General features: G+C 39.9%; 1 protein-coding gene across 1 annotated transcript in view; it reads left to right on the top strand.

The window, feature by feature from the left end:
* IPCEF1 (interaction protein for cytohesin exchange factors 1) overlaps positions 1-20,878 on the top strand; it is a gene marked incomplete at its 3' end in the record, with an annotated part of 66,240 nt that overhangs the window by 27,277 nt on the left and 18,085 nt on the right. Inside the window, exons 6-7 of the mRNA XM_084257741.1 lie at positions 974-1,062; positions 10,836-11,208. Coding sequence (XP_084113867.1) covers positions 974-1,062; positions 10,836-11,208 — 462 coding nt within the window. The remainder of the gene's footprint in view (positions 1-973; positions 1,063-10,835; positions 11,209-20,878) is intronic.

Genomic DNA, 20,878 nt, shown 5'->3' with positions numbered 1-20,878 from the left:
AATAAAGAAGTACATTATCATACTGTGATATTAGTGCCGTAACCATCTCCTTGATCCTCTGTCCCTAAAAACACCCATTATATGTTTGAAGCACATTTCTAGATTGTGAGAAGAAAATGCTACACAAAAATCATCTCCTTAAACTGGTACGTAAGGTCTTCTATGATACAGCCTCAAGCAACCCCTTAGCTTTGTTTTTGCATTAAATCCCATAGGGTGGCCATATACTTGGCTCAGATTTTACTCTTGGCCTGGAATTCTCATCTATCTGTGGTACCACTGATGGTTTACTTATCCTGCCAGTTTTAGCTCGTTATGGTCAAAATTAACCACTACTGATTTTATGCTCCCTTGGTGTCAGACACACCTCTCTAAGGAATTACTTTATTTTCCCTGACCCATGGTAGCCCTCTTCCTGCATGTTGGTATTTCCTTAAGGACAGAGAATTGCTACGGCTGTTAGTTTTCCTCTCTTGTGTCATTCCTAATTTAAATATTAATTACCCTTTCTTTTTATTTCTGGAATAAATTGACATTACTAAGAAATATAATTTTTGGTAATCACATAGAATTGTGGTCAGTTTTCTAAATTAAGTGATAAAGATTTTGATGATTGCTAAAATTTGCAATTGCAGAAGATATGTTTGTTACTATTTAGAATATCTAATGTAGCTGTCCACGTTCACCAACTGGTTAATGGGTCACCTCTTTTCATATCTTACGAAGGATGCCCAAGTAAGCAATGCTTTATGAAACCAGAGATCTTGGATTTCAGTGCCACAAATCTGTGCTGTTTTTGGGAACGTGTGTGTGTGTGTGTGTGTGTGTGTGTATGTTATGCTGGTTTGCTCACTAAATAAGTCCTTTCGGAATTGGATGGGATGCCATAGCCAGATGGAGAAAAACCTCTGCTGGCGTATTATGGAATATGTGACGATGACACTGGAACATGAAGCCTTTCACTTTTGTTTAGAATGCTACAGCGAGAGTGAGCAGGAAGATCCTGAAATAGCTGCGGAGACACCACCTCCTCCTTACTCTGCGGAGACCGTGTCCTCTTCGGTAAGTACCGGCGTATGGTCTGATGGGCTTGGCACGAATAGGTGATGACATTCCTTCCAACTGGTCAGAAGCTATCTTGACCAACAAACTTTTATTATTATTTTTATAATGGATTATTTTTTATTGTATTAAAGTTATTTTCTTATATCATTGTTCATTCTTGCACAGTGTTTGATTTCTCCCCTCAGGTGCAGTCCCTACAGCCCTCCCACCACCACAGCACCCATGAACTGTCACCACAGTCCCTTGTGCTTCTCCTCTTCCCACCCCCGTTTTGACCCCTGACCTCCCCCTCCACTGGTGTGTGCCTCTAATCTTTGTTGACCAATAAATTTTTCAAACAAGCTAAATGAAGATACTGCCAGAGAGCTAGTAAGATACTGCCTGAGAGCAAGTGCAGCTCTCAGGCTGCTGAGTCTTCTCCATGGCAACGAACTGGTATGACAAACTGAGAGTACTTGTGTGTGACCCACAGATGTTTCATTCTCTGTACTCGTGGCTAAGAGCTTCAGGGAGAAGCCAGGGCTTACAAAGCTTGTGTATGTTTATTTATACTTTATTTGTTCTCAGAAAGAACCGAAAGTTCTTTGCCTAGATGCATGCACTGTAGCAAAGGAAACTGAGTATAAAGGGATGAAAACAATAGCATGAGGAGAAAATTACAGGCAAAATGATAGCAGGAAACCAGATATAACCCGCCTTTAACTCTGCAGAGGCAGAGTTCTGTTTGTCCCTAGAGAGATGTCCAATCTGGGTCTAGGCTTTGGAAGTGCCCAGTCTAAGTTCAGGTTATTAATGGATGTTACAACTAGAGAGAGTTACTTTATAGTTGGACATGCACTGACCTTACAGTGATAGACCGAAGAAGAGGTCAAATGTGGACATTTGGAAAAGTTAACTTCCAGTTTCAAGAGCTACCACGGAGCAGAATTGATGGAGGTGTTTTCAATATATAACCATTTAGTTTTATTAAAGATTTTTTTATTTATGCATACAAGAACTGGGGGATAGGCCAGAGGTGGGGGGGCGGGTGAGAGGATTCACTAGAGACAGAGTGGGGAACAGAACAGGCCGATCTACTGGAATACACTGCTGAGGGGAGCAGCGGGCGAGACAGGAGAGGTCTGCTGCGCCATGTGGGTAGCTCCCTGGCCAGCCAGCGATCAAACTCATGCTGCAGCAGCTGCAGATAGCTTCGTAGTGTTGTGCTTAACCCCTTGTGCTACCAGGGAGGCCCTGTAACCATTTAGTTTTCAAAAAAACTGTAGAAGTAGTATTATTTAATCTGAAATTGCTGATTACTAATCAAGCCAAGCATTTTTTAATGTTTATTAGCCATTCCTGTTTTTTCAAGTGTCTGTTGTTAAATCTTTCATACATTTTTAGCTGGCTGATTATTATTATTTCGAGTTTAGAGGATTTCTTTATTATTCTATACATGGATCCTTAGTTATAAGTGAGGTAAATCTCTTCCCACTTTGTGACTTTTTGATATTTTAAAATCTTTCTAGGTTTCTGTTTGTAAACACATGTAATTGATTTCAGTGTGTCAGTTTTATCCATGACAGCCATTGTGGTTAAAGTCCTTTTCCCCCACTGGATTTAAAGATTATTTCCTTTTGCCAGGTCATGAGGAAGTAGGTATTACAATTTTCATTTCATGGATGAGGAAACTGAGTTCAGAGAGAGGCAGGGGCCTGCCTGCACCCCAGCCCACGAGTGCCTGAGCTGGGGACCTTGGTCTCTCTCATTGGAAAGGACATGATCTTTCCACTCGCCTATCTGAGGTCTTAAATACCTGTCAGTTCTGTTAGGTCAGCAGGTCCTTCACTTAGCAGACCTTTCTGCCTGAACTTTCCATTTTGTGTGATGAAGTTTTGCCATTTCCTGTATTGGAAGGTGTTACACATTATGTAAATAATGACCTTCACTGTTTTACACGGTGTCAGCAGCCACTTAAGGCTACTTTTCGAGCTGATTTGACTAGCAGCCAAGACCAGAAATAAATAGTTGCTGGGGGAATATGTTTATTAAAATCTCTATGTGATAGAATTAGCTTAAATTTAGCAAAGTATTAGAAAGTAAACTTAGAATATGGTAAAATTTAGACTCATTTTTGAATACAGTATATCCTTTCAGAATATATGCATATGTTTTCCTGATTGAACTTTTTCTTCTTTTAAAGTCAGTTTCTGAATTGACAAAGAGTATTTGTTTCCTCTGTCTCACTCAAACTTAGTGATATCTCCAAACCTTAAAATGTTGCCCAGTCAGCGTTTAACAGCTTTGTTGTTGGATTACTTACCCTTTATTTCTCGTAAGAGGACATCAACTTTGCACCGAGTAGGTCTGCATTATATGTTCCTTGTTGATTTAATAGAGAAGTATGTATTTTGTTCAATTTCTCTCTTATCTCCCTGTCTCTGTCTTCTCTCTGTCTCTGTTTCTTCCTCTCCTATTTTTGCCAGCAATACGTAAAGATATAGTTGGTTCTTCCTCCTTCCCTTCCTGAAATTCCCATTTCTATCCATGTCTTCCAATATGACTTACTGTGATTTTCAGTTTTATAATGGCAAACTGGTGTAGCAGATTACTAAGACATTAGTAACGGATGTTATAGTCAGGCATTTAGAGCTCTCCTTTATGACAGTAAAAGCAACCCAACTGTGTTCTTAGGGAAGGATCATGGCTTTCATTCATTGTACAGTGAAGGTCTTTACCTGATGTTACAGCAGGAGCTCAGACTGTGCTTGTTTCAAAACACTCATGAGATCAGAAATTTAGGTCAGTGAAGTGGGAGGATTTTTTAGACTTTCCTGAATCATCAATTAAATGTTATTCTTGAAAGTTCTAAGTTGACCATTTTTTTGAAAACCACCAGAGCTGACATTTCTTCTGAATAAATACATTGGAAATAGATAAATGTTGAACAATTCCATTTTATTTTTCATAGAAATAAAATATGTTCCTCTTGCTTGCGTATTTCCCAGCCAGATTTTGTTTTTATTTCTTCTGGTTTCTGAAAAACAGACTTGCAAGACATTTGATTAAAATAGCATTTAAGCCATTTACTTAAGTAGATGAAAATTTAAAAATCATGATAACTTTTATCCAGAGTGTGAATCAGATTATTTTGTCTAAATCTGGCCTATGCTAGCCATAATTGAGCTATACAAGTCTAGGGGAAAAAAAAATCTTTCCAAGTTCTTGCTCTTTAAAAAAATATTTTGGGTCATGAAATTTCATTTAGGAATGATGACCCCCAAAATATAAAATAATGCTATTATGGAAATTATCTCAGAAAATTTTAAATTTGGAATTAAAAAATTAATGGAATCACTCATCATTCTAGTGGTCATGGTGTAAGGGTAAGCACTGGAACTTCTGTAACCACCTGGTAGGAAATTTCCAAGCAAAGGGGACAGTTCGGGGCAAGATCTCCTGGGTGCATAGGTAGTAATCCAAGAAGCGGGTGTGGCTGGAGAGGCTGGAGTAAGATGAGAGTTGAGTGTGTGAGGCAGTCGGGGATGGTGGCAGTGCTACGTAGGGTCTGTGGGCCAGGTAAGGACTTGGCTGTTTTGAGTTAGTTCAGGGGCCTTTGGAAAATCTGAGCAAGGGAGATGTGCTCAGTTTCCGATTTGAAAGCCCCACTCAGGATACTGTAAGGGAAAGACACAGGGAGGTGGGGTGTGTATAGAAGCTAAGTAACCCCTGGCAATGTGTGCAGTGCTCTGGTGTGGGAGGGGGGGAGTTCACATGAGGGCAGAGCGAAGTGGAATGGTCAGATTTTGAAGACAGTCAGGAGAGAGACCACCCAGTAGGTGGAAGAGATCTGAGAGAAACTGAGAAGATAAATATTTATAATCCGAGCTTCAAGCAGCTCTTGCAGATTATTTTAACAAGACAGTCCTCACAGTTTGATGCTTTTCAGAAGTACAGTTCATTTATATCCAAAGGGAAAAAAAAATCAGCTCAAGCAAACCAAAGAAACGATAAGTAAAAACAAACTCTGTACTCTGTGGCCCGTAGGCCGGGGCAGAGGAAGAAGGCCAAGGTCAAACACAGAAAGGGGTAAAATCAGCTTAAGAAGTTCAGGTTTCATTTTAGAGGACAAGCCTCACATAGCTGTTCACTCAGGGTTACTTGATCTTTCAATATTTGTACTATAGAAAATAATGCAAATACTTACAAGTGAGAGAGTTGGATAAAAATTACTCAGTGGCTGTAAGTACAAGGAAAAGGTAAAAGAATCCTCCAGATGCAAAATGCAATCTGAAGCTCTGTGGTTGAACATTGAACTGATTTCAAGACTTTCAAAAATTAGTTTTTATACCTTTGCTTCCTGCTTAACCATCCTTCTCTGAGCCCTGTGGACTCGATCACATGGCACGAAGCCTGTTCTCCCTCCTCCTTCGAGCCTCTGGCACTGCATCGTTGGGGACCAGCATTAGCTCCTGCCCAGGTTGCTGAAATAGCAGGCTACCTTCCACTGTCTCTAATCTCTCTCCTTTGAAACCACCTCCTAGTCTTGCTAAGTGGAGTTCTGATGATACTGATTCAACTGCGCCAAGACCTTGCAGTGAATTTTGATTGCTTATTGAATTCATTCTCAACCCGGCTTGTTTTTTAAGACCCTTGGGTTTCCTTCAGAGTGTTACTGAGGTCTAGTTGCTAATTCCTCTTTTACCACCAGCCCAGTATGATTTCCCCTATGATTTCCCCAAAGCTTCCCAGACCTGCTCGCTCGTGCACCTCTGAAGTTTCTCCACTTGCAGGAGAAACCACCCAACCCCACCCCCCACCCGAATGGCATTGTCTAAATGTCTTTCAAGGCCAGTTCAAATGTTCAAATGTCACTTCCTTCACAGTGGCTCCCCTAGTCCTCTAAACAGGGGTAGTCCTGTCCTTTTCCCAATTCTCTGTATTCCTAGAGTGCAGTGTTCTTTGCTGCCTTTTCCATGTGGTTATCATTTCCTTGATTACAGATTTTGTACATCTGGTTTATTTCTCTAATTATTAAATTCTTAAAGTGAAAAGAAGTGTTGAATATCTTTTTCTCTTTCCACAACAGTTATGACTGTCCCTAACTCATAGTTGGAATAGCTTCCTTATAAATTTATAACAATATATAATTTATATATAACAGAATGTATCAATAATATATATGTCATGGGTGGACAGGGTGGTAACAGGTGACTCATGTGACTTCATCTTTGCCCTCCATAGCATTTTCCCAAGTGAGTTAAAAAGTTCTTGGCCTGCACTGGCCTGGTGCTTTCACTCACTTGTAATGAGGTGGATGGAGATGTTGTGGGAGGGTAGGTGGGCCCATATGCACCTTCTTAGCTATGGCGGTAGACTGTGGCTACTTATCAACTTGTGATGGGAAGACACAGAGGACTTTCAGCAAGGAGCATTGCGATCTGCCTTGTGTTTTAGAAGCACTTTAGCTGTTATGGGAGGGTGGACTGTGGTGGGGGAAGAGGTGAGCAGTGGGGGGATGGGGCCAGGAAGACTTGGAGGTAAAACCACTTTCCCCAAGGTCACTTAGATCCTGAAGATGGGGGTGTGGAGAGGGACTTCTGCCGGCTCATTGTCCAGGGTCATGTTGAAAGTCAGTGGCAGAGGGGGGATTGTACTGCCTAGGCTCTTGGAGCCTTCAGAGTAATTCTTCCACTACCAATGGTAAAAATACAAACGTAACACTTCCCGGGACTTAAAAACCATTATTTTTTAGGAATATGAGCAATAAAAGGAGAGAAAAGTTGTGTATGTCTTTTTTTCCTCATTTGGCTTCATGATGTTTAGTCTTAAGTTATTTCTGTGTTTTCTTATTTTTCATATACTTTGACTAATGTTACTTAGGGTTTATGTGATGACTCACTTCTTCCTAATTATAAACTTTGGGTGGCCATTTTAAACTAATTTTTTCTCATGTCAAAGTTGTGTTTTTAAAACAATTCAAAGAAAAGGATTTTAGAGGTAATTAGCATTTGAATTAAGCTTCTCAGATGAATAAAAAATACACAGAAAATGGGAAAAACAATATTGATTTTAAGCTTGAGTCATATAGTCTCTTCATTAAAACCGAAATCCTGGGCCTCCCCTGGTGGCGCAGCGGTTGAGCGCTGGGCTGCGAAGCTGCCTGCGGCCTCTGCAGCGCCAGTTCGATCCCTGGCCCCCAGCGAGGGTCCCACATGGCGTGACAGACCTTTCCTGCCACGCCCACTGCTCCCCTCAGCAGTGTGTTTCGTCAGTCTGCCTGCTCTGTCTCTGGTGAATCCTCTCACCCTCCCGCGAATCTGGCCTTACCCAGGTTGTTGTATAATAAATAATAAAATACATCTTTTAAAAAACCCACGAAATCCTTTTAAATGTTTTATTTTATTTCTTATTAAAAAATAAAAGATGTAAACCCCACATGGCCTGAAATGAAGGAAACCACATACAATCAGAACCAGTCACCCCTAGATCCTCAGACTGAGATAAATCATTCATAGCTACTATACAAGAAATTTCAGGTTGCTCATCAAAGGTGACTAAACTACACTGGGCTGTTTTCCTTCACATAGCTGGATCTTCTGGCCACTTATTTTTTAAAGATTTATTTTTTTTATACAAGAGCGGGGGTACAGTCCAGAGGTGCGGGGGGGTGGGAGGATTCTCCAGAGACAGAGTGGGGAGCAGAACAGGCAGATGACCCAGAACACTGCTGAGGGGAGCAGAGGGCATGACAGGAGAGGTCTGCCACGCCATGTGGGAATCTCCCTGGTCGGCTGGGAATAGAATCCGCGCTGCAGAGGCTGCGGACAGCTTCACAGTGCTGTGCTCAACCCGCTGAGCCTCTGGGGAGGCCCCTTCTGGCCACTTTTTATTGAAATTATCTCTTTAAACAATTGTGTATCAGACACAGATGCAACAAATGGAGATGCAAACATGATTTAGAACAATCTTATTTCCACGTGACTCACTAAAAAAGATGAACAAGTCCATCAGCAATTATAGTATCACATGACAAAGCAAATGCTGTTCCACACAGTGTGAATAAAGTTAGCCTCAGCTCCAGGCAAAGGCACTGCCCTTACCCTGAGCTCCCTGGGGAGGGCTTCCTGCAGGAACTGGACCTTGGGCCACACTTGAAGATGGGTTTGCATTAGCCACTCGGCGCGTGACTGTCCCTCCTTTCTACCTTTATATACTTTGCCATGAAGAGTTTTATGAGTTTCTTACATGAATGGGAGAAGGCCATGAGCTAAGAGTTCCCCGTTTTAGCTACAGAATGTTGAAGCGATAGAAGCATATTTGCACATTGCACCCCCTGCAATAGAATGCCAGGCTCATTTTGATTTATAATTTGTTATTTCTCTCTTCTAATGAAAATGCCCCTTGATCAGATACACATATCTCTTTCTTATTTTTCTTTTTCCTTCTCCCCAGTTTTCCTTCTCATGCCTTTTCTTTTCTCCATTTGAAACTCAAATTTAAAAGTATTTCATGGTGCTGGAGAAAATGGCTGCAAAGCCTTTGCTTGTGTTAACACCACACCTGAGGGTACATGTCACAGGGTACTCTGATACTCATTTCTCGTATTTCAGGTCTTTCCTTTATCCTTTAAGCATTTTTGAGGTTCAGAAAGGCTTAATGGAAATTGATGCAGGAAGTGTGCTGTCTTTTGCTCAGATATCCCATTTTTGTGTAATCAAATGACAGCAGTATCAGCAGCAGTAGCAGGAAAAGCTTGAGTTTTAGCTCTTTTCAGAAAAGGAAGCTGATCACTGAAGGCAAGTTTTAGTGAAATAGCTCACAATAGAGGAACTGGCCTGGGCCTGAATAGATATTTTTGTTAATATTTGTTCTGTAGCTCCTGCCAATGAGTAAACAATTCTTGGCATTGATTTGGATGACTTGGGGAGTGTGTGTATATATTACCTCCTCAAATAACTGTTGGTGGTTTTTTTTTGTTTTTTTTTTTTAAAGAGTGCAGATTTTGATCTTATAGGGGTAGATGGTCTGGGAGATTTCATGTCACTGTTCCCAGGCTCCTTGACACATTCCTGAATGAGAAGTTTTCTTGTCTATGGAAAAATATTGTTATTGAGAAGACATGTGTGGTGAGTTGGTGTCCTAACAGATATTTTAATGTCATTCCTCCTAAGAAATGCAATTAGTGGTTATTTGACATCTGTGTGTAGTAAGCAGTCCACTAGGTACATATCAGGGAAATAGTGGCTTTTCCTATCAAAATTCAGAGCTCAGAACCTGCAAAATTGGTGGGGCTGTGGAGTTTGGAACAAATGAACCATTGTGAGTCAGTTGTAGTGATTGAGTCTTTCATAGAGTCCTGGGTTTCTCTTTGACTTCTTCCCTCAGAAAAATCTCCCCCCACCCCCCCACCCCCTTTCTTGGAGTTATCGAATGACTAAAATTGACTGGAGCACACCATAATATGACAATGAAACTGAACATAAAATGCCATTTCTGTCTTATTGGTTGTTTCAAATAGAGGATGCCCTGTAGAACATTGATGTCTAGGTTTTTTTGGACTTTATTGACCAATAAGATTAAAAATGGAATAACAGAGAGTTGCCAAATCTTTATTTTGCTATGTAGGACATTTTGAAAAACTCCAGAAAGACAGGGCTTTATGTTATTATCACCATTCTTTTTTAAATTATTTTTTCATTAAAAAACTGGGGTGTAGGCCAGAGGTGCGGGGTGGGGTGGTGAGAGGATGCACCAGAGACAGAGTAAGGAGAAGAACACTGGATCTACTGAAATACACTGCTGAGGGGAGCAGCGGGGAAACAGGAGAGGTCTGCTGCACCATGTGGGTCAGCTCCCTGGCTGGGGATTGAACTCATGCCATAGCTGTCAAAACTCTGAGACTTAACCCTTAGGCCACCAGGGAGGCCTGACTATAACCATTTTTTAAGAAAGCATAAGAATGTAACAAGGATGACATTTTAGAATAAGTGAAGTCTTTCACAACACGGGACAATTGGTGATGTAACATTGAGATTTTCTCTGGGGATTGGTGAATATTTGGCCAAGAATTATCACTCTCTCTGGATCATGTGTTAGGCATTGCCTTTAGAAGATCCTGCATTATCATGCCAGCCTTATAGTGTTTGGATTTTCTTTAATGAAGTAGAAACCTGTACATGTCTACTTGTCTTCTATGGTGACACTTATTAGAGTTTTAAATCGTTAAAGAACAAATTAGTTAATATTATTTCACCCAACTATGTAGTTATGAGCTGATTCTGGTCACATGTGAAGGAATATGTGAAAGATATTTGAGGGTTTAAATACATGTGCTTTACCCACATCGCTGGTCTCCACTCAGTTACATTATTTTGTTTCCTGTCTGGGTCGAACTTTTGCTTTTTTTTTCTCCCATCATCATCTTTTTCAAGAACTTTTACTTAATGAGTAAGAATTCAACCATAGACTGAAATCTAATTCTGCTGAAGGTGTTTTTCAGTATTTCCGAGAATTCCCCAGAGGGGCCTTTTCAGTTTATGGAGATGATTGAAAAAATAGGGTAAATTGTGATATGGAGAGTTTTCAGATCCAAAGTTCGTGAATTCAAAGTTATACTAATCACTTGTTAGAGAAATGCCCTCATCGTCCCTGTCCTACAGATATAAATATCATCCACATTGCTTTGGGCTTTGCTATTGTTGGACTCTTTTTGAAACGTTGAGAACCTTCCTTGAAAATGAAAGGTAGAGAATGCTGATTTCCTTTTTGGTTTTATTTTTGAAAAATAGGCTGCACAGCAGGCATCTTCAGCCTCACCCAACCTGAGTGAAGCTTCATGTTCTTTCTCTTCCCTGGAAAACGCCACAAAGACACCTGGCAGTTCTTCTTCGTCCTACCGGAAGGAAAGACAGTCCTGGATTGACATAGTTAACAGCGCGTCGGCCGCCGAGGATGGGGGCCAGTCTATAACTTTTGCTCTGCAGATTCATTCACCTGCACCTGCAGAGGCAAACAGTCGCAAGGACCTGGAAAACAGCTTTGCCACATCAGAAAGTGGATTTTTGAATTCTTTATCTAGTGATGACACTTCTTCTTTGAGTAGCAACCTAGACCATCTTACTGTCCCAGACAAGCCTACTGGATCAAGGATGATGGACAGAGGTAAAGCAAGAAATTATTTACCCTTTGTTCCACAGTGGCTATTTATGTGTATATGTGGAGCTCTTAAGTTAATTTGTAAAATGAGTGTTTAAAGTCATGAATGAAGATGCAGTAATTAAATAGTCAAGTGGACTGAGCCCCAGGGCTGCTCTGTAGAGGAGTTTGCATGTGAAAAACGTCAGCTTGCAGGTCATTCATTCCCTGCCGTGTCATTACCAAATGCCTTTAGAGCTATGAGACTTGTGATTATAAAATAATGGTACTCTTCCATTAGCCTGAAAAAAGCTGTCCCTTTTTTGTTCCCTGCCCTATACTGAACTTGTGATTAGATCAGGGTTTTGCAGTCTGACAGCCATAACTTCTTTTCCATGGCACCATGCGAACTCAGAGCAACCAACTCCCCTGGGCCAGAACCACTGACAGGTCTGGCCACTTCTTCGCCTGAAGGCACCTGTGTGGTTAGTAGGAAGACAGCCAATTTGCCTGTGGCTTGGAGGGCAGTAATAGAAGTTTTGAACTCAAAGGAGAATTTAGGTTTTTGAAAAATATTTCAGGTCTTAGTCAAGGAAAGAAATAGTGGAGTATAGACATTCATACTGTAAACTTTCTAAATACTGTTACTGAATGCCAGTCTCAGTTTCCCGTGGGCAATGAAAGGAAACAGAGTTTGAGGACAAGGAGAGTAGTTTAATTTGTTGACAGATTGAAGAGGGCAGCAGAGTCATTTCTGGAAGATCAACGTCCTGCTCTTTTGGCAGAGGGCAGGGGTATTTATCCAGAGTTACAAGGGAGTAGAAGGGGGAGTGGACAAGGGTCAGCATGTTTGTCCTTGTGACAGGTTGATGTCACTTTGCTTTTGCTGCCACCTGGTGGTCAGCACTTCAGATTGTTATCTTCCTGATGATGCTCTTTTCCCTCAGAATGTAAGAAAACAATATTTGTTAAGACTAGAGGGTAAATGAGGAAATGGGAGAGCATATTAGGTGGGACAGAAAGACGAGTCTTTCATTCCTGTTTCAATACTAGGTGCTCATTGGCCCTTATTATTATTATTATTATTATTATTATTACAGACTAATTCTTTTTATTTTGAATTAGTTTTTAGTTATGATGAATCTTTTCTGATGGTCTATGCCTTATTTATTCTGGTGTAAAACTGAACAACCAGAGAAAGAAGGGGTTGGCTGGTATTTCCTGTGTAATCTTGGTGGAAAATTGTCAAACTGAATTCCTATGATACCCAGCTAGAGCGGCCCGATGTCATAAGGAAGGCTCTCCCTTCCCCCAGTCTAATCAGGCAAAGTTTCTTTAAGCAATTTTTCAGATCTGTTATATTAACAATATTTCCTATTAGAGTAATTTGGACCAAGGGTTTGAGCTGCAGACCCAGATATGTGGTGCAAGCACAATACTTTATTTTTAATTGAAATAATAATGTTGTATAACATATGTTTCAGGTGTGCATCATTGAGAATCAACATGTGTATAGACTAGATTAAGATCATTGCTAGATTTTATCCTTCACCATGTGGTTGTCCCCTTGTCCCAATTTACACACCCCGTTCCCCCTTCCCTTTGGGTAACCACTAATTTGGTTCTGTAGTCTTAAAGTTTATTTTTGTTTAATTTAGTTCATCTGTTTGTTTTCTCTATAGACTGCATAGGAGTGAAATCATATTAGGGTGCTTGTCTTTCTCCATCTGGCTTATATGAACTTTCTCCATCTGGGTCATATAAACTTTCTATTTTTAATTTTTTGAAGCATCTCCATACTGTTTTCCATGATGGCCACACCAATTTACATTCCAAACAGCACTGTACAAGGGTTCCTTTGTCTACATCTTCTCCAAAACTTGTTTCTCGTTCTTTGGATAATTCTCACAGATGTGTGGTGATATTTCTTTGTGGTTTTTATTTACATTTTCCTAATAATACGAGATGATGAACATATTTTCACCTGCCTATTGGTCACCTGTACGTCTTCTTTGGAGAAGGGACTATTCAGATTCACTGTCCATTTTTCAATCTAGTGTTTTGAAATGCATGAATTTGAGCTCAGACTGGAAACTCATTGTCCATGTCACTACAGTTGTCACCACATCCTGGGCCTTACCTGAAGATGCTTCACACAGATGAGTTCCCAGCCTGGCCTCTGTGATGGCATTTTAATTTGATGCTCCTAACTAATGCCAATGATGTGCTTTACATCAGAAAAAGTAGAGTGAATGAAGTCATTGGCAAAATGACCAGCTCTTGAGGTGAATGAAATGGATAGAAAAGGGAGTGAAAAGCCACTGAGGGATTTGGAGGGGCAAGTTTGGACTGTGAGGAATGGGAAAGAGGAGACTCAAGCTGACCCAGTTCATGACGTGCTGCCATGTGGAAGAATTACTGGGACTAGTTTGTATCTTCTTGGACTACAAAACTGATACAAATTGGTACAAGTAAAAAGGAAGTAGTTTTGAGGCAAGGATGTGGAGAAAAACAGAATCCTCTTATATTTGTTGTTGGGAATATAGCCTGGCTCAGCCCCTTTGGAAAACAATATAGCGGTTCCTCAAAAGATTAAAAATGGATCTTCCATATGACCCAGCAATTCCACACCTAGGTATCTAGCTGAAGAACACAAAAACACTAATTAGAAGGGAAACTTGTGCTCCCATGTTCATATCAACACTGTTTACAATAGCCAAGATATGGAAGCAACCTAAGTGCCCCCAAACAGACAAATAGATCAAGATGTGGTATATATACACAATGGAATATTACTAAGTGATCAAAGAAGACAAACTTGTGGCATTTGCAGCAATATGGATGGAGCTGGAAGGGATTATGCTAAATGAAATAAATCAAAAGGAGAAATTAAAATACTGTATGGTGTCACTTATAGGTGAAATATAGAGCAACTAAACATATGGTCAGGTAAAGCCAAACTTAAAAACTAATACTTGAAAGATGACTATAGAACTGAAGCATCCTGAGAGGCGGGAGGGGTGAGAACAGAGTAGAACTGAGCACATGGAGTAGGGTGGGAACTGTGGTGCTTTGGCGGTGGGGCACTATGGTAACAACACCTGAAGGGGAGGGTCCTATATTCCCCAAATACAAACAACAACGTTAAAACGGTATTATCTCAATTTTTAAAAAGGAAGCTGCTTTTTTTATGCTGATAACTATTCAAAATAGATTTGGATTCTTGGAAAGTCATGCACTCCTGATCAATGGAGATATTTACTCATTCTCAGACAACCATTTCCATGGGAGATTAATAGCCTATTACATATCGATGAAAGTCCTTGCTCTTACAAAAATATACTGGAGAGAGAATTTAAGTGTCTTGAACCAGAAAGACTCTAACGTAATACTTCAAGATCCTTGCAGCTAGAACTAGTGAAACTAAAACAATATTCTTTCCCTGCTGAAAACTCTTACTTTAATGATTGAGCCATATAAATAGACTGTGTCATGCACACACACTAGTGCACAAAGCACCCCTCGAGAGGATGGCTTCAAAAGCATAATAGAGTAAAAATGCCATTTGCATTCTTTCCCAAGAGATAACCCCGCAGACTGAGATTCCCCTTCAGGACCAATAACCTGAGTGCCTTGGGAAGATGCAGTTCTTGCCCACCTCTCAGTGTCATTCTGGGGATGCACATGCCTCAGGCCTTGGCAGGGTACCAACAACTCTTTAAATATGAGACGGAAGAAACCTGGTATTTTAACATTTTGTGCTCAGTGCAGAGTGAGCAACAAAACCTTTATGCTTTGTCAAGCAGCTTGACATGAAGGTGTTCCTGTTGGTAGGAAGGAAGAGAACCTACAAGTATTTTTCCTAACTGATTCGTTGGCATTTGCCATATGTTACACAATTTTTGCTGATGATTTTGCCCTGCTGCTGGGGATTTGGTTAAATTCCCAGAAGTGAAACCACATAAAGTTATTGCTATGGAAACCCCAAGCTGGTCTCCACTGTCTGTGTCTGCAGTAACTTGCAATTGAGTAGTAAGATTGCATATTGTGTGCTGCTGTTTTTCTTTTTTTTTTCTAACTGTGTGTTTGTGTGTTGGAGAATAAAGTGATATTTTATATCTGTGAATTCTAAAAGTTATTATTTTTAAGCCACCAATTAAGAAAATAAAGCCCTGACTTTCCTATGTCCGAAATACTGTTCAGAGTGTCTTCAGTGACAGGGAATTGAAGTCTTAACATGGTCCAAGAAAGGAGTTTGGGTTTTAGATTAAATATCAGTCTCGAGATGTGTTAGCTGGAGAAGGAAGTTTTTATCCTAGAAAATATTCTTAAAGGTTAATAACTGAGTCCTGAAACAAGTAGACAGCATATATTATAGCCTTCCTCTCATTTAGACAGGAAAGAAATATTTTTTAGGTGGTATGCAATTAAAATTGTGGTTGCTAGAATTCTATGCTGAATTTAAACACCCTTTTAGGCATTGCTCCCCTGCAGTGTAAGCTATTTAAAAAAAAATGCAGGGTGTTAATTGCTTCCTATTGCCTTTCTCCATTGGGGCTTCTAGAATTCCAGAGCTCTCTAGGTTCTTCACTGAGTCTTTCCAGAAAGCATAGTGGCAAAAGAGGCAGTTGGAATGTTCAGCTTAGCTCAGGTTGACTTGATGCCATCCCTTTCTTTCTGTGGAAAGTTATCTGGCCCTTGCTTATGCCTGCATCATGATAACTCACATTGTGTGTCTCTCCTTACATTATGCTGCTGTTAGGGAAGTGATTTTGTTATAGGGCAACCCCAATGTAAAATGGATTGGCCTGACTGTGGGTCCTCACCCATGCAGCTAAAGGGACTTACAATGAGACTCAACTGCAGGCACACACAAAAAGATTAATAAAGGGTTTATTTACAAAAAGGGGAAATGAAGAAAGGAATAACCCAGGGAGAAAGAGAGAGAGAGATAAATTGGTGAATGCATGCGACCAGTTCTGCTGAGATGGGAACCCCAATAGCATGCTGAAAGCCAGCCCAAAACCAAGCACCCCAAGGCCCACATGTCTAGTTATATAACCAGCCTGGCTGCTTAACTCCACCCTCAGTTCCCAGCAACCCTCCCTTCGGGAGTGAGGGCATTATGGGATTTGTAGTCCTTGGTGCCTTGCATCTCTTTGGCCTGGGGTGAAGAGGTGGAGTGCATAAAACCTGTGTTTGTGGAGCTCATTCAAGTCATCCTTTTCCCCCAACAATTTCACTGACACTTACTCCATCAATGGGTTGACCATACCCTAGATGCCAAAAAGCTGAATAACCACTAAGACTAATACCCAATTTCAGCAATTAAATCGTCAAGTTTAGTGCAGCCAGAATTCATCTGGGAATCATGTCAAATAACAAGGATTTTTAATGAAGAGACAGACTTACTAGAGCATGTCTGGCCTCTCATGAAAGTGACACAAAATTCAGAGCCAGATTTTAGCAAATATTACCAAATTTAGCAAATATTATAAAAAATTATATAATCCAAGTGTGAATGGCACAGATGCTACTTCAGATGTTGCTGTAGGAATTTTGTGGTGTATTTCTTCATGAAGCAAGAAGATAAGGAAAGAAATGATACCACACTCCACCCGGTTTAGCTTTGCTTTTATTGCTTTTTAACACCTAACATGTACTCATGCACTGTGTGCTACTGGTAATACAAAGATGAGCAAGATGAAATTTCTGGTCTAAAAAATTTAGTAACTGGAGCCTCCCTGGTGGCACAGGCAGTTGAGCGCCGCACTGTGAAGCTGTCTGCAGCCTCTGCAGCGTGGGCTTGATCCTGGCCGGCTGGCAAGAATCCCACATGGCGAAGCAGACCTCTCCTATCTCGCCTGGTGCTCCTCTCAGCAGTGTATTTCTTCAGTCTGCCTGTTCTGTTCCCCACAGTGAATCCTCTCACCCTCCCATGCATCTGGCTTGTACCCCAGTTCTTGTATAAAAATAAATAAATCTTTTAAAAAAATTTAGTATCTACTAGGGAGAATGAGAGGAATAAACACATTAACAAAAGAAAGCAGAGTGAAATAACTTCCCCAAGAAAGAATCAAACTATTCAAGGCATTTATAAGAGAAGGGAATCAAAATAAGGGGCTAGTATAAGTGAAAGATGTGATCTGTTAGTAGAGAGAGAAGCCATTGGGAAGAGGAGGAAATTTGGATGATATTGAATATGGGATGAGTAGCTAGTTTACTGCAATAAGTAATAGAAGACTGTCTCTTATAGAGTGATCATGCTATTGTAGCTCTGCTTAAGAAAAATGATGTTGGCTTTAGAACATGAGATAGTAGGAAAGAAGAGTAGATGGGAAATAAGAGGTCGGAAACTTTCTTAAGTGTCTGGGTGGCCGTGGAAATTGGTGTTATAAATTTCTAGCAGGGTGAAGACTGATATTGGTCTTTGTGTCCCAGGTACTTAAATTATCTTTTGAAAATCTCCTAGTGATCTTATTTTTTTAACTATAATTTCAGAAGTGACCTGAAAATTAGAACAAAATTTTTTTCAAAGATTTATTTATTTATGCATATAAGAGCTGGGGTACAGGCCAGAGATGCGGGGGGTGAGAGGATCCACCAGAGACAGAATGGGAAACAAAATAGGCAGACTGACTGAAATATACTGCTGAGGGGAGCAGCGGGCAAGACAGGAAAGGTCTGCTGCGCCATGTGGGTAGCTCCCTGGCCGGGGATCGAACTCATACTGCATTGGCTGCAGATAGCTTCATAGGTCGCGTCTTAACCCACTGCACCAACAGGGAGGCCTAAAATTGGTGATCTTGATTGATAATCTTGATATTCAAGTAGCATATTTTCATATGCTGATTTTATTTCTTTTATTCATACTTCTTGAATTGTTTTTGTTGTCCTGATGTTTTTGTTGCCTTTTATCTATTCTGGATAGTCTTTTATTGTCAGTTGTATGTATTGCCAATGTATTCATTTTACCACTTTGCATTTTTAATGGTGTTTTTTAATTTTAATGTTACTAAATTTGTCAGTCTATAGTTGATGCTCTTTTTTAGTCTTCATAAAGTAATTCCTTAAATACATTGATATCATGGAGATAATTTGCCTTTTTCTATAAACTTTAATATCCTGGGCATTATTTTTATTTCTATGTGTATTTTGCTGTGAATAGAATGTAATGTCTTTTTTTCCGGTGCATATGTAATTTTCCTAGTGTTCTTTATGTAGAATCCCTCCTTCTCTCAAACTTACATTTGAGTCTTCAATGTCATCTTTGTTCCACATCCAGTGCTGTTGGTTAGTCCTTTAACATCAGTCTAGTTTTTTCTACACTGGTTCATATGTTTGTGTCTTTCTTTTAACAAAATGAGTCTTCATACTTAGTAGGATATGTCCGGTTCTTTTAAATGAGGGAGACGTTCTTGATGATTTAAACTTCTCTTAACCTTTTAGAATCACCTAGTGAAGTTACACACAAAGTTACACAAAATACACACACAGATACACACACTTGTGGGATTTTGGCAGGATTGAATTACATTCTTAGATTTAACTGAGGAAAACAGAAGTTACCATAAAAGCTTCGAGTTAGTGAAAAGATCTCTTTATCCTTCTCCGTTTGTCTTCTTAACATCTCATCGTACAACTTTGTCAACTTCTCCACTGAAGACTTGAAATATTTTGTGAGATGTATTTCCACATATTTTATATTTTAAAATGTTACTTAAAACTAGTTTTTTCTCTTTTTCATTTTACTTTATAACTATTGTTAGAGTAAATAAATGCAAATGATTTTTAAGTGCATGTTTTAATCTGGCAAACTTGCAAAATTCTCATTTTAGTTCTAATAATAATAATAATTTTTTTCTTAAAGGTCTTTTTTATATGCACAGTCATCTTTTTCTGGATAAAGACAGCTTTGCTTTTTCCTTTCTAATGACTCTGTCTCATTTATTCTGTTTGCTTTGCTTTTGGAGACCCTGCAGTACAACGCTCAGAGAAATTGGGTGATGGGCATTTTCATGTTGTCCCTGATTTCAAAGGGAGCGTTTTCAGTGTTTCTCTACTACACCACCCTTAGAAGTAGGCAGCTGCTCGCCACCTCTATCTGATGGATGGGGAAACTGGGCTGGAAGTGGTTAGGTAAATTGCTTAAAGTGGCAGTGCAACTTGGAAGTATGGAAGTCGCATTTGGGAAGCAGTTTTGTTTGATTCCAGAGTTGGAGATTTTAACCACTTGATTATGAACACTTCTAAATAATCAGCAAGACAGAGAGTTGGGTTAGCGGTGATGTCTGCCAAGCTGCATGTAACCAGACCAATTTGTTTCCTTAGGCAATAATCATATTACAAATCTTCAACAAATACTAATGGTACAAATCATCTAATGATAGAAACATAAACACCCAAGAACCATTATACCATCTCAACACATGGGAAACTTATGCATTCAACAATATTTATCAATATTTATCAAACGCCTCTATGTGCCAAGCACTATACTATGCACTGGGAAAAAAGCAAACAAAAGCAAATATAAACAGTCTCCTAGAACTTACCCTTACGGGAGAGAGATTGGTAGAATACTAGCAGGAGGTAGTTAGCACATAAATACATAATATATTCAGTGTTTATAAGTGTCATGATTTTTCACCAGAGGCAGGGGAAAGGGTTAGAGACCCAGGACTGAAGTGAAATCTAAGATTGGGATGTTAGTCTCTATTGGTGCACATGGCATGTTTTTAATGTAATTCAGCAGCGAACTATGGGGTGGGGGGAGAGGATGAGCCAAGTGCTATCTGGGAAAAGGTCTTCCATGCACAGGGCACAGCAAGTGCAAGTCCCTGCAGCAGGGTGGTGCTTGGGGCTTGATGTCACCAGCCAGAGCTAGAAGAGTGGAGGGTGTGCAGTCAGGAGCGGAGGGGCAGGAGGTGAGCAGGAATGCAGTCACATCAATGAAGACAGGGTGGGCAGAGAGGAAGCAGGTGTCACAAATGGCTTTTTTGTGTGTATCACTTTGTCAGCAGGGAAGTTAGAGCCCCCTTGATAGCACGTGCCAACATTCAGTATGATCACCATCTTCTGGGTGGTCTTTGATTGAATTGTGGAATTTGAATGGTGTATCTGTCTATTGAGGTCATTTTATGATTCAAAGAACAACCTGCTTTTTACAGGTCGAGCTCATATCTTACTAAGTTTGTACTGAGGCTTTTTATAACTCTTGCTTTTGTGAATAGCATCCCTTTAATGTATTATATTTTATAATCATGATTGCAATGTGGAAGGTGATAGTTTTCTTCCATCATTGTCTTATACTAGCAACCCTGCTTTTAGTTAGAAATTGCTTTAATGGTTTGTCTAAAGTTTTGCAGAGAAATGCTCCTATCTTCAAGTAATGGCACTTTAGTTTGTCTTCTCTAATGGGTATGCCTCATATCTTTTCTTACTTGTGTGATCAGAATGTGCCTTAGATTTGTTTTATAACTCTCTTTAAAAAAGCACTTACTGGTTGCATAATATTTTTCACATCCAGTTAACAAAGTTCTGCTTTATCTATATAATTATTGAGACTTACTTGCTTGTCTCTCCTTGAGTGCCTAGTCAATTCACCTTTAATGTTTTTTTCCTAGTAAATATACACAGTTTGGGGTACCTTTTGCAGTTTGTATATTGCTGTGTTTTTATTGAATCCATTTATAAA

The sequence above is a fragment of the Talpa europaea genome (assembly GCF_964194135.1).
Source record: "Talpa europaea genome assembly, chromosome: 2".
Taxonomy (NCBI): domain Eukaryota; kingdom Metazoa; phylum Chordata; class Mammalia; order Eulipotyphla; family Talpidae; genus Talpa; species Talpa europaea.
Note: the sequence above shows the minus strand (reverse complement) of the source record. Positions and strands in the feature narration are given on the sequence as shown.